Genomic DNA, 15118 nt, shown 5'->3' on the forward strand with positions numbered 1-15118 from the left:
TGTAATGATTTAAGATAAGATTAATTTTTAAGTTTAACTTCACAAATTTGAACATCATATCAAACATAGGATTAGTGTTTCAAATTAATCTGAAGGTTTTATTTATTTATTTTTTTTTAATACAAATTAATCTGAAGTTTTAGTATTACCTAATGTTTATAAATTCAATTCATGAGTACGATTTTCTATTTTATTGGCTATTCAATATCTATAATCCATTAGGGCCTGTTTACATTGACTGAACTCAGCTGAACTGAACTGAACTAAACTGAAATTAATATTTTATAAGAGAAGGAAATTAGGAGCTGAACTGAACTCAGCTGAGCTGAACTAAGCTGAACTGAACTGAATTTCAATGTAAGAGAACAGACCCTTAGTGTTCTTAAGAAAGTATACTTGCCACATGACACCCTTGACCAATTATAATAAAGTTAGAGGTCTTACTATCTTAAATTTTAACCATCTTTTATTTATACTAGGGCAGTTAACGCGCGCGATGCGCGCGTCATAGCTAACCATATCTTGAAGGTTTTTTTTGGTTTGGCTTTTAAATCACAAATTTAGTTAAATTAACAATAAGAGAAAATTTTCCTCAAAAAAAAAAAAAAAATAAAATAAATAAATAAAATAAAAGAATAAAAAAGAGAGAAAATATATAAACAACTATATTTAGGTGGTATAAATGTTCAAGACAACTAACATTAATGAAAGCATAAAAGTACATAAATATTTTAGAGGGTATAATTGTCTAAACACTATTCATTAAAAATAGCATGTACATATTGATGAGGGTATGTATGTAAATACACATTTTGAAGGGTATAATTGGCATTATACTATTCATAAGTGTAGTTTTCTACTTTTTATAAGGTAGGAATTTACATATTTAACTCAAATTGAATATATCCAACTTTTTTTTTGACACAGAATATATCCAACTTTGATTGGGAGTTTATTTTGTATTCTTTTCCATGAGTTCCTTCATTGTTTAATACACATACTATGCACTTTATGTAACTAGAAACTTAAATAATATGCAATATTAATATGATGTTTAAAGTAATAATCCAGACATCACTACATTCGTACAAATGTATAAATGATGTCAAGATGACAATAGTATTTACGCTGAAAATGACATATATACGTCCCTAATGTGCTTGTCTTTCTTTAGTATGTTTGGTATTATCGGCATCTTATGTATTCTTTATCGATTTGATTATATCTATGTAAATGTCATTATTTCTCATAAATGTCCTAATATATACTACCTCCGTTTCTTTTTAGTTGACACGTATTCCTTTTTAGGAAGTTTCTTTTTAGTTAACACGTTTCCTTTTAGGGTAAATTTTTTACCTTGCATTTATAAGGTACCTCACTTGCTTTTTCATTCTCTATCAATCTCTCTCCTCTCCTTAATATATGTGCCTAAATCAAACGCGTCAACTAAATAGAAACGAAGGAAGTACTTAGTACTCCGTACAATATACGGAGTATTTTAATTTCTATCTTATTTTTATCCTACTCCTAATAAAGTTGGTATTATTATTCTTGATGATGCCACGTTATAACAATGAATAAAATTACACCACGTCCCAACAATTACACATTTAACGTTTTTATTATGGTATTTTTTTTAGGTTAGAGGGTAGATCTCAAAATTATTAAGAAGTGTCAAAATACCGACAAATCAAATCAAAATCAATGGCGCTTCTTCTTCAGCAAAATCAACCTCTTTTCATGCTCCCTTAAATTTCACACAATTATAGGAGCATTATTTTTTACTTCTTTACCTACTTAAATTTTTTTTTTTTTTTAAAAAATTCAATTTTCAGCTTTAAGTTTGTTGTACAAATTTGAATTTTTGTAATTTTTTATAATTTCCCCCAAATTAATTTTCTCATATTTTTAGGGTTTTTTTTTTTTCCGTCTCTCCCCCATTTCTTTGTTTTCTTCGGAGATTTGGGGGATTTGATTATTAATTTAATCGGGAGAGATCTGCTGAATTTGGGGTTATAGTTACAATCAATTTAAAAATTTGAATTGCAATTTGTGGGTGTAAATCGATCTGTTCCGACGATTTTGATTGGGCGGATTGGATCAGAATCAAATTACCGACAAATTTAATCAGATAACTTTTGATTGCGCTAAATTTGGGTGAAAATTGAAAGGGTTTTGAAGGGGTTGGATTTTTGAATGTGGGTTGTGTGATGCTGAATTAAAGGGGCGATTTTTGTTCTGGAGATGGCATCTGCTCAAGTTTTATCTAAACCAGCTGTTTCGTCCCGGAAAAAGAAGGATTTGGAAGCTGGAAGACGCTTGGTATGGCCTCGATTTCGGGTTTTGATTGTTTGATTTAAGCTATTTCATTTTCTAGATGGTTTCTTTTGTTGTTGTTAATTTGTGTATATGAAGCTTTAGAGGTATGATTCGAACTCGGGAACTAATTTTAGTATTACCGCGATTTTGATCAGTAGGCTAAGTTGTTGCAAACCCGGGAACTAATTTTAGTATGACCGCGATTTTGATCAGTAGGCTAAGTTGTTGTTGGTAAGATATGTCACATATGTGTACTTTGAATGATTTGTTCGAGCTCTGAAATTTCGCGGATAATGTCAAGTTTTTGACTTGGAGAAGATAACTTACTGTTTTGATCTATTGGTCTTTGATTTGTTTGAGCTTGAAAATTTTGCTAATAATGTTAAATTATGATCCTTTAGGAGTGTGCGTACTTTGGGATTTCTTTGCTTTGAGCTTCCAATTAGAGTAACTTTCTTTTTTTCAGTGTTCGTGCGTGGGAACAGTGTAAACTCTGATTATTGTGGCAGCAACTTTGCTGGTATATTGGTGAAACAATGATGTTACATACTTACATGCTTAGTATAAAATTTAATTTTGTGCCTTCAGTAGTTCTTTTGGGGAGTGTAATAATGAACCTATTTTGCTATTAGGTTTAGAATCAGAATTTGTTCGGATTATCAACCTTATAGCCAAATTCGAGGAAAATCAAAATGAGAATAGCACTGAATCACTAGATTGCTGGGATGATTTGGATACTGAAGTCGTATTTAAATATGTTTGTTATCATAAAGCATTTAAGTTCAAATTTGGTATGATTGAATCTTTTTCTAGCTTCATTCCTGTTTGAATTTGGCTATCGGTTAAGTCTATATCCTTTAAAAACTGCCATCAGGCCCACCACTACATGTGTACCTTGTCACATTGTCACCCCATTTGTGATGAATGGGGAGGCCAAGATGTATGCAATATAGTACTAAGTAGTGAATGCTCACTAGCTGTTTCTAGATAAACAACGGATTCAAGTATACTACACTGGAACTTTGTGAGTACATGTTAGAATATTTGTTGGTTATGATATTAATTTATAGAATGCGACAGATCTAGGGCTTTTGAACCAGGAAAACAACTTATCTCTTCTTTCTTCACTTTGCCTTCTACTTCTTTCTATTTCACTATTTCAGTAATGGCTCAATGCCACAACCCATAAACCACTATGGTGCAGCCGTGCAGATGGAACTCCACCATGAGACTCTTTTCTTTCTCATCCTCATTTGGCAGTATATTTTTATGTTTTTCTAAATTCTCAAAGATGTACCCTTTTTGAAACTATGATTGTTCTATTCTCCACCGCCATGACCCCATCCCTAATTTTGTCCCCGTATCTTTCTCTGTGCTACATAGGCCGGGTTTGGGTTGGAAATGCTGTCAGAGCATATGACTGGACAATAAGTCTGCTTGTATGTAAACTTGCTTGACATGCACAGGAAATTTTATCAATGCAGCCTCTTATTACCTAAATTTCTGGGCTTTGCATGGTTGTTATATTGCACTTGTCTTTTACTTTGTTCCGCGGAAGTATAGATTTCTTTCTTTCTTTTGAGTAGAGGAGAAAAACGGGGGTAAAAGAACGAGGGACTCAGGGAGTTATATCATCCCAGATATTCATACTTCAGCAAGCATCTCCCAGTTTATAAGGATACAAAGGACTTTGTAGAGCACATAAATTAGCGACTTTGGGTTGACAGCACCAAATATGTCTCTCCGGCCTTCTTTCTCCTCCTCCTGACTCCTGTCTCCCTTTGCATAGCACAATAGTGAAGTGGTTGGGGTAAGAACTAAGAAGAATACTCTTGTTTATGCTGCGAGAAATAACTGGGAAAATGTTGTGTATTATGCTAGATTCAATTTGTGTTGTTATTGTTACTTTCTAAACATTATGTGTTGATCAATCTCATTATATTCTATTTAGGTTGTATAACTTTATGTATGTGCTTGTGTTTTGTATCGAGGACCAATCTCCTCAAAGTTTTGTTCTAATATATGTTTCTTTTAGCTGGAAGAATTCAAAAAGAAGAGAGGAGCTTCCAAAAAGCAAGCATCAAGTGTCCAACCTCGTACAGATGATGCTACGCCATCTGATAAACAAACTTCAGGATATGGACAAGCGTTGTCTGACAATTCTGTCAATGCTCATACCGACAGTAGTTCTTATGCAGTAACTGGAGCTTCTGTTTATACTGAACAAAGTGACAAATCACATGTTTTCACTCGATACAATGGGCCTGATTCGGTTACTCATGCACACATTGATACCCAAAGTGATAATTCTAGCTCACCTGATTTGCTTCAGAAGCTTCCAAAACAAGTGGGAAACAGTCATGAGGTTCCAGCTTCAAACTACCAAGCAGGTTCTGACTTCTCACAACAAACAGATGACAGTATTGGAAACTTTGGGACCGGTACAGGAAGTGGAAGATTTGCAGATTCAATATCATCTAGCAGACCCAGTGCTTCTCAAGTTTATAATAGTAGTGATTCTCACTCAAAATTGTACGAATATGATAATGACTTTAGTTCTTCTGTAAGCTTTGCTAACACTATGGCAAGCACCAATGATATTGCTGCAAAAGTCTCTACCGAGGGCCAAGTCACCAATGTTTTACATCAGGAGTCTGGTCAGTGGAGTTGTTTAAGCAAAAACTTAGCCTGACAGTTAAATAATGATGGGTTTTATGATTGTTTCATGTAACATGTTTTGCTATCATTGCAGATTCTGTTCGCTCACTTTTGGATTTGCCAGAATCTGCATCAGAGTTAGGTCATAGCTTTCTGAAGTCGAAGTATCATTTTGGGGTGGAGGAAAGACAACCTAGTAATGTAGTGGGGAATTTGGCAGGTTATAAAAATCAATGGCCATCTGAAACACGTTCGATAGGTTTTAACTCTAACACCAGCAGTTTATTTAATGGTCCCTCGCATTCAGTTGTGGCTGAACCATATCCCAGAAGATCTCGTCCTTCTTTCCTTGATTCTCTTAACATTGTTAAAGATTCTTCTGCATCCGGCAGCCCTTTTGTTGAGAATGACAAGTTCATGAATGCAAAGGTTCCTAGCAGCAATATTGCTGAATCGTCTGCAATTCATGATCCTTCTACAGCATATGCTCCTGTTGAACCCCTTCCAACATCAGTTTATTCTAGTCCAAGTGATGGTTTCTTCAGCAATGCGTCAAAGGGACACAAATCATTTGAGCACAGCCTGGAGAGTAAGCTGGAATTCACTTCCCAAAAACAAAATGAAGATTTTGCTGCATTGGAGCAGGTATCTCTTTTTCTCCAATGTGCAGAATTACCTTTACAGTTTCTTGGCCATGGAGTATGCGTTTTTTTTCCGTATGTAAAATATCTTGTGCTTTTCTCTCATTTGCACTGACAAATCATGTTTGTTTGAATTGGAAAATTTCCTTGCTCAGTTGCTCTGTATAGCATATCAGAGTTTTCCTCCTGTCTAGAGTCACAATATGCATTACAACGTTACAATATCTGTGCTAACTCATCTAATATACCAGTCTGTAAAAAATTCAACATTCAAATTTGTATTTGCTCACAAATCTCCTTGTACCGGGCTGTGTGGCTCTTGTTGATTCTTTTTTGAATCGAATTATTACTGTAAATGCCTGGAGTATCATTAGGAAGCTGTATGAAATTATATTTTAGGCATGGCAACTCATAGTAGTGGTTTTGAATAACTCCTTAGTTGTATTCAAGGACTTTCTAGCCATGATGACCATGGATCTATGACCTGAAATGCTTGAGTTAGTACTCACTTAGGAGCATGTATATGATTGAAGCTCTTTATGATTGAATTTAACAAAACCTTTTTAATATTTTTTATAATGAAAGTAATAAATAATGTGGTTTTCCGTTGAAAACATATGTAGGTAGGGTTGTTCTATTGTGATATTGTTTCAGATATTTTGTTAGCAAAGGTGATGTGATAGTGTGCTCTGGTCACTTTCAAAATTGACTTTCCAATTGCTATAGTTGTAGGTTGGATACTTACTTGTGGGAGGATTGGATTTTTAAGGCATTATTAAATGTTGCACCTTCATTCAAGAATCAAGATATGCATTTTAGTTTATGTGAAAGATTGGGTTAGAAGAAGATTTGCTATGACATGCTTCTTGTGCTTTGAATATAGATCGACTAGTAATTTACTTATTTACTGCTTCCTTTGCTTTTGCCCGCAGCACATTGAAGATTTGACGCAAGAGAAGTTTTCTCTGCAACGTACATTGGAGGCCTCTAAAACTTTGACAGAGTCATTAGCTGCTGAGAATTCTTCTTTGACAGAGAGCTATAATCAGCAGGTCGGTGTCTCCTCTGTTCATTTTAATTTAACTATTTCATATGACATACTCGATTGGGTACATGGTTAGTAAATTTCTTGGTTTTTTTGGGTTAACACTTCACGTCTCAAGATTCACCAAATGGTTAAATCTATGTGTTTAACATTTGATCTATATCTGTTTGAGATAAATGGATTCTATTATTATGAATTTGTTGTAAATGAGAGTTTTGTGATACTTTTTGAGAACCTCTTTTAATGCTGGTAGAGCTATCAAATTTAGCCTCTTCTAATTCCTCGCATATTAGTTATTTAGTCCCCGGATAAAATAGAATTAATTGTGCCAGTCAAAATTACTCTATGCTCTGGCACTTCTTGTGTAGGGTAGCCTTTTTTGATGTAATGTAATGGAGGTTACTCTTGTTGACTTTCTGTTTTGTATAGGTTTTTTTTTATTTATTTTTTATTTTTTATTTTTAATTTGTTTCCTTTAGTATTGTCACTATTGTGCATTAAGCTCTTTGATAATTGCCAACTAAACTATTTATCCTACTTTCAGGCAAGCATTGTGAGCCAGTTAAAGGCTGAGATGGAAAGATTGCAAGATGATATAAAGTCCCGGCTGGTTAGTGTCATTATCCTTGTCTATCTATGACAATAATTTTTGCTTATTGGTGAAGCCTGCTGATGGACTGTGATGTGGATTTTGTGGGGGTATTTAATAATCCCCTAATAGTAGCCTGTTTTCTTTTTCTTCTTATTATGTCTTAAAAAGTTGAAATATATGTCAAGCTTTTGAAATTCAAACATGTAATTTGCAATAACTCTAAATGGCAAATGTCATTTAGTCAAAACCAAAATAAGGGGAAACGTTGCATTATATAATGTTCCCTTAGTTGTTTTACTCTTTAGAAATGACCATACTTATAGGATGGAAGGGATTAGTGTTCTCCATAGACCTCATCTTTATTTGAAACCATAATATAATATTTATGCTGACTTTTATGTCATTGGCATATAACTGAGTTTGCAATGTATAAGATGAAGTGCTTATGACAAAGAACATTAAAATAAACTTAATTACAAAGGAAAATGAATTTAGTAACATCATCTTTTTAATAAACACCTAAAGCTCACATTTACAATCCAATATTTTGGCTCTTTTTAATTCTGTCATCTTGGTGCAGTAGGTTGAGCTTGAGGCTATCAAGTCTGAATATGTGAACGCACAACTTGAGTGTGATGCTGCTGATGAGCGCGCAAAGCTTCTGGCTTCTGAAGTTATTAGCTTGGAAGAGAAGGTGATTTTCATTACATCATTATCTGAATTTCTGATGGGGATAGAGAAAAGGGGTGGTGGGCAGGGGCATACATTATCACCAACATAGGGAGCTTTGTTAGAATATGTGGCTTTATAAATTCATTTTTTTTGGTTGGCTATATTATTCAATGAGAGAGGGGTGAATTTTGTAACATGATATGGGTGTAGTATTTCAGACCGTATATGTCTTGACCAAGACATGGGAGGGGATATTGTTAGAAATACAACATTACTTTTTAATCTCGTTTCTTTATAAGACATTTGTTGCCCATAATATTTAATGACATTTTTGTGAATTTTGTAACATTATATGGGTTGACATTAGCTGATGTACATCCTTTCCACATTGATCCATGTTTTTGAAGAATACTTAAATATGGGTCCGGCATTGACTTTTGATATTTGTTTGGCTTCAACGTGTCAATTTTTTTAATGCTGCTATGTTTAGTTATTTTGTGTGTCTTAATTTTATCTTGTAGGCCCTTAGATTAAGATCTAATGAGCTGAAGTTGGAGAGGGAGTTGGAAAACTCAAATGCTGAAGTAGCTTCCTACAAGTACGGATTTTTCCTCCTCAGTAGTTCTAAAAGCCATAGCTTCTACTGTTTATTGCTTCCGTGTTTATTCTGTTTTGTATTACTTTCTATTACCGGATTATCTTTCAAGGCATGCAGCCTATTTCTATATGTAAGTTTATGGGGCATGCAGCATTGCAGCATACATCTGCATGCAGCAAATATCATTCTTAATAGAGGTGGTAGAACTCATGTAATTTTGTTAGTTTGTTACTGTGTCTAAATTAGCTTCTAGTATCTGTGAATAATCCATTCATATACTTATGGCCTTAATATAGTAGCGTGCTTCCTGATTATTGATTTATTGTAGATTTGTAGTAATCCATAAAAAAAAACGTGTGTTGTTATTAAACTTGGTTTGCAAATCTTGTATAAACAACATTATCTTTCCTGAATTTTTAAAAATTTGACCAGACGTTCACAATTTCTGGATAAGAATCATATCTCACATTCTCATGTGTGTATTTGCATATTTTTCCATTGGTCATCCTTGACCTTCGATAGATGTTTTTAATATCCTTACTTTAAATGTTCAAAGTTATGTAGAAAGATGCTGACTATGAAAAATGGCATTTTGAGCTGTTCCACTAATTCTGTAATGTAAAAAATAGTGGAAAATTTACAATTAGAATGCCCCCTATATCATTACATTACATTATCAAAGGAAGTTTAAATTGTAAATGGAAATGAAAGGGTACTTTTTGATATAATATATATTTATTATGTGTTGCTATGTTATTGTTGAAGAATAATTGATGAGTGATTATAGTTAACTACATTGTGTATTCTTTATTTGAAAAATTATTAATTAAACCTTGCTCTGATGGATTCTATTTCTTATGCTTTGTTGTTTTGTGTTTTTATTGTACTTTATGATGATCTTGTTAAGTTGGAGTCAAGTGTTCGACATGAGAATTGGTTTTACTTAAACTTGTAAGTAAGTCATGCTTGATGTTATAGATTTGAGTGTTATTTGTCTATATGTTCATTTCTATGGGAGGTTTTAATTGTCTTGTGGGTATTTGTATACTCCATTTCTTATTAGCTGACATGTTTTGAATATAGCACTATTAACATAAGTTACTTTGATTACATATTGTGATTTATACTTGAGAAAAACATAGTCATGTAAGGTCTAGTTGGATTTGTCTCAATGTGTATTTTCTGAAGATCTACTTGTCTCAAGCTCTTTTTTGAAAGCCCTCCTCCATCTCCTTAATAATATAAGAAAAAGATAAATGCTATTATAATTTTGTCTATTGATTATTGAAGATATTATCATTTGAAAACATGTATTGGTACATGTGTCTAAAGAAACTTCAATTAATATGAAACGGAGGAAGTGTATTTTCTCGACCCTCCTTTTGTACAGGTTGACCACTAAACACTTCCTTGTTAGTCCCTGTAATTAGGATTCTTTATTTCCTACACACAAATTCAGGGTCCTATGTTAAAAGCTAAAATTTTTATGATGGAAATGGTGCTTTCTGAGACAGAATGTTACTTCTTACGATTAGTCAATTTTTGCGGGACTCTATTTTTTTTTTTTTTTTTTTTCTATCACAAATGTTGTTCAATGCTTTTTTTCTTGTGCATATCATGCATGCGGCAGTCCTTTATTATTAACGAATTTTCTTGTTTTGAACATGATGTTAATTATTTCTGATTATCATCTCTGTACTGTAGCTCCCTAATTTTTATTTTAATAAATGTATAATTAAGTGTCATTCTTTCCAATCGTAATTTTTTAAGTATGGTGGGCCATGCAGGAAGAAAATGTCTAGCCTTGACAGAGAACGCCGAGATTTGCTGCAGACTATTGATGCCTTACAGGAAGGTGTGTAGTTTAAGCTATACAGATCTTTTCACAAAATATAGAAGTAGCTCATACAGTTGCTGCAGACTATTGATGCATTTGTTGCTAAATTAGTGCTACTTATGTCTTCTTGGAGGGTAGTAAGTTGGTTTTTAATCCTTTATGTATGCATAATTAAACTTCTATGTAGTTACAGACTGACAGTGCATTTTAATTTTGTAGTTAATATTTTTTAAGTAGCAAAGTGTGTGATAAAATTCCATTTTTTTTTAAAAGTAGCTATCATAATTCGTAACTGCTGTTGCTTGATATTGTTTGCATTTTTCTTTGCAACTTGAAATTTGATCTATTTGCTTGCTAATTGTTTGGCCTGGACTTCCTCTTGACTGTAAACATTCTACTTTTGCAGAGAAAAAGCTGCTTCAGTCTAAATTAAGGACAGCTTCAGCTAGTGGAATTTCTATTGATTCTAGTAAGGGGCATGAGAAAAAAGATGCTTCAACTTCTACCAATGATTTAGGTATTTGTGATCCCAAAATTCTCATCTCTCTTTGTCACCAATTTTAAAAAGCTGGTGTTATTGTGCTTGTGATTTACAATACACTCCCCATATTGGGTTTGATTCTTCCTCCAGCCCACTTTTTATCGCCATATATCTCTAGTATTGCATGCCCAATTATTTCATGGGTGGAAAAATTATATGCTTGTGATTGATGGCTTATCGGCTTATCCTGCCACTGTTGTAGGAGATACTGCAGGAGATAGCTCTGAACAAGCTTCATCCAACATGCAAGTGATTGACAATGTAGACAACTTGTTGCTTTTACAAAATAACTTAGCTGGTCATGATGATTTTGCTATGAGTATCCCTCCAGACCAAGTGCAAATGATACAAAATATCAATTCACTAATTAGCGAGGTAGCTGATCACTTCTGCTCATGTGTTTTTTGTTGGTATATATCTTTTCAGTAACTAAAAGTAGAAGTTTTGGCTGCAGATAACATCAGAAAAGGAGGAATTGATGCAAGCTTTGATTACTGAAGTTTCAACAAGTACTAGGCTGAAGGTATTATTATTATTATTGTTATTGTTATTGTTATTGTTATTGTTATTGTTATTGTTATTGTTATTGTTATTGTTATTGTTATTGTTATTGTTATTGTTATTGTTATTGTTATTATTATTATTATTTGTCTGGCCTATCTGCCTATGTATATATTACTTTCATATCTTTTTAGTTGCAGTTTTACCACTTTGGCCATTAATCTTGTTTATGAATGAATGAGACCCACCCGAACCTAATTCCTTCTTAAGCAAGATCAACCAATAACTACACTAGTAAAAGAACTAGTCTTTTCTGTTTTTCTTTTCTTCTTTTTTTTTTTAAATTAAATTTACGTAAATGAAGGGGGTTGTTAAATACCGCCCTCAAACCTCTAACTAACGCCCGCATAATATGTATTACGAATCTACCCTCATAAAAATAAACGAAGAATTTACCCTTATAATCATAATTTTAAGCCATCCCCACCAGTACTCCACCAGCACCACTATTTACCACTTATCAATTTACAATCAGAAATTACCTTTACACTCTTTCTTTATAAATTTTCTCTCTCTAAACTACCACCATCTACCACCCACACCACCTCCTTATACTAGCTTTATATAAGTTGCGTGGAAATTTCAAGGGACAAGGGGAAGGCTGTCGCCGGAGAGATAGTCGGAGTTTTTTTTTCTTTTCTAGAAATGGCAGAAACGCCCAAATATTTCGTCAGATCTAGGCTGAAACGCCTCGATCTTTCGAAGTACCGGGTGGTTAATACTTGGGAGTTGGGACGTCAAGTTAAGTTGTTTATTGTATAAAAAATTCTCTTTTGTATTTTTATATTACAAGAAAATAATATGTGGGGTAGGTGAGGAGAGAGAACATGTGGTAAAATATTATTTTATTAGTGGTCTCATTCCATATTTAGTAACGTGTTAAGTATTGTGGGAAGGATGAAAATAGGAACTGTGTCAAGTATTATGAGATGGAGGGAGTATGAGATAGTAGGTTATTATTTTATTGGAATTTTGTCTTTTATTAAAAAAATTTATTTTTTATTTTGAATTTTAAGAGAAGGGAGGGCATAAGTTTTTGGCAGTGGAAAGAAAGATGTATTAAAATAATAGTGGGGTCTCTCTCAAATAGGAATTGTCACGTTAGACGGATAATAAGAGGAAATCATTTGAATTATTCTGGTGTTGAGGGAGGTTTTTAAAGTAGCTTATAATATTGGAATAATAATAAAGGGTAAAAACTTCAAAGAATCCATTGTGCTGAGTACTCTGGTGGTATGTATATAGATATGCTGATTGTTTGTGAAGTATGACCTTGAAGTAATCAACTAAAAAACCCTTAACAAACTGTAGTGTCATAGTAAGTCTTTGTAAATTAGTTAATGTGAAGTGGCACAACAGACTATTGACTTGGGTCCAGCATGTATTGTGACATGTATTATTGACTTAATTGCAATCCTGCACCCTTACTGTCATATTATTTGTGTTCATAAATGTTACTTTCGATCTGAAGGAATTGAACAAGGAGCTATCTCAGAAACTTGAAGTTCAGACTCAGAGACTAGAGCTGTTGATGTCCCAAAGCATGGCAAGTGAGAATATTGCTGCCAAGCAGCCTACTGCTTCTAATGTTGTACGGGAAACTGTTGCGTATGCAGATGAAGGCGACGAGGTACCTTTTTTGCTCTTTATTTATTTGTTTGGTGAAGGGGGAGGTCATTGGCTTGGGAAGCTTGAGTCATACTGTGAATGGTTATTTAATGTTCCTTTTGTGGTGATATTTCTTACATATTTAGTGAAATTAGATGATTGCAGAGTTTATGGGGATCTAAATTTATGATGGTGAATTTCGCTGACTTTTTCAAGCTCTTAATTCAGCAGAGATTTTAAAATTGGTTTATAAAACTGACTTTTCATAATTGGCAATTAAATAAACAATCAAAATATAAAAGGAGATCAAAACTAAGAAAAATAAGTTCAAGTGGCAAATAATGAGGAATTTCCGTGTAAGCTGTATCGAGTGGTATCAGATTTTACTTTTAGTTTTGCCAAATGATTCTCTTCTGCAAAAGCCAAAAGGGCATGGACTCCATAATGCAAATAATTGCTTAACATTTACTAAAGCTTTTCACTTATATAAATAAACTAATCATTAATTGTGTGTTCCTACTGCTGAACATTGATAAGAGTAATTATCCTGACCTGTTTCATCTTCCATTAGGTGGTGGAACGAGTGCTAGGATGGATAATGAAGCTATTTCCTGGAGGACCGTCAAAGCGGAGAGCCAGCAGACTCTAAGTTGAGTGTAAAGCTTGGATCATTCGTTATCCTTACTTCATATTCGCATTTTGAGGGCTAGAGTATAGAGGATAAATATTGTATATCATGTGTGACATTTTGTTTATTCTTTTCAGTTGAAAATGAGCAATTTCTTAGATAATTAGATTGTTTGGGAAATCTAAATATACAATTTATTTGACACAAGATAATAATTACATTTCTTTGTACTTTAACTATCCTATGAAGGCTAGTTTTTTTTTATCTGGTGTATGGTGGAAAATGTGGTCACCACCAGATATACTGAAGGAGAATTATATGATGTATGAGCGTTTTTTGATAGATGTACACACGTTTTGACTGCCTTATACTGTTGTTCCTTTTCCATTTTACATCTCCGAAAAGTCTCAAAACTGTGAAGTATTTTTTTCTCGACTTTTTTTATGAATGCACATTGTACAGTGCATATGTACATTGGAAGGGGTAGATACTGTGTATGTGTGCCTTGTTTTGCCTAGGCTGAGCAATTTCTTCCTAACACTGAGCATTTTTGGTAAAACCGCTAATGGTGTTAGCTATTCATCAACAATGCAATTTTTTGGTCATGTATTTACAAGTTTTTTATTTTAGATTTGATAAACAACTCATGTTTATCAAAAAGATCAATTGGGGCGCCCTCTTAATTGTTAGGGGCGTTTGTTAGCTTTTGCTTTCATAAAATTCTAAAGGAATAGATAGATAATGATTTGAAAAGATTTATGAATTAATCAAGGCTCTAAGGAGGAAATTTGTAAATTTGATAGTTTTTGTTTTTTGAGGCTACATCCATCCCTTTTGTGATGTCTATATCTCATAATTCATGGGGTGTTTTTTACCATTGAATATTCAGTTTTAAAAGCGATGAGTAATTGTTGTCTTGAGAGAATCAGGATATTTGTCTTTTCTTGTTCAGTAGCAATTTTAACTTGAGTAGGTATGTCTTTTCCTTTCCATAGAATAGTGATTACTTGGATGTTGTGTTCCAATCTTGACTTTTAAGTTCTTATGGCTTTTAAGAAATCCAAATTACTTGAAAATATTACTTATGATGATCAAAATTACTTAATAGCTACCAGAAAATAATACTTGTGGTGATCAAAATTACTTAAGCACCTTAACTTATTTTTCTTATCACCATGAGAAATACGAGCCCCGTTCTCTTATTAGTAGAAAATTGGAAATGTATGAGAACTAATAAGGTATTTGCCAAATAAATATTATGCAGGTATTGTTCAATAAATAAATGTGGTAGTAATCAAAGAGGGACTATTTATTGTGGTTATGAAGCTGCCACCTGAGCAAACACACTTTTCTCTCATAATGATAAAAAATTCAAAATATATTAAATAACTATGGAAATAATCTCTAATGATACAATT

At 33.3% G+C, this 15118-nt stretch overlaps 1 protein-coding gene across 1 annotated transcript; it reads left to right on the forward strand.

Moving 5' to 3' along the window:
• Positions 1-1652: 1652 nt before the first annotated feature.
• Positions 1653-14042, forward strand: LOC145609140 (protein BLISTER-like). The gene is made up of 13 exons (XM_081664694.1): positions 1653-2322; positions 4355-4976; positions 5072-5622; positions 6551-6670; positions 7208-7273; positions 7839-7949; positions 8449-8525; positions 10313-10380; positions 10769-10879; positions 11106-11278; positions 11358-11426; positions 12936-13094; positions 13644-14042. Exons 1-13 carry the CDS (start codon positions 2245-2247, stop codon positions 13719-13721), a joined length of 2283 nt encoding a protein of 760 aa, XP_081520820.1. The 5' UTR covers positions 1653-2244; the 3' UTR covers positions 13722-14042.
• Positions 14043-15118: the final 1076 nt, after the last annotated feature.

This window comes from Chenopodium album, chromosome 23 (genome assembly GCF_948465745.1).
Source record: "Chenopodium album chromosome 23, dcCheAlbu1.1, whole genome shotgun sequence".
Lineage (NCBI taxonomy): Eukaryota > Viridiplantae > Streptophyta > Magnoliopsida > Caryophyllales > Amaranthaceae > Chenopodium > Chenopodium album.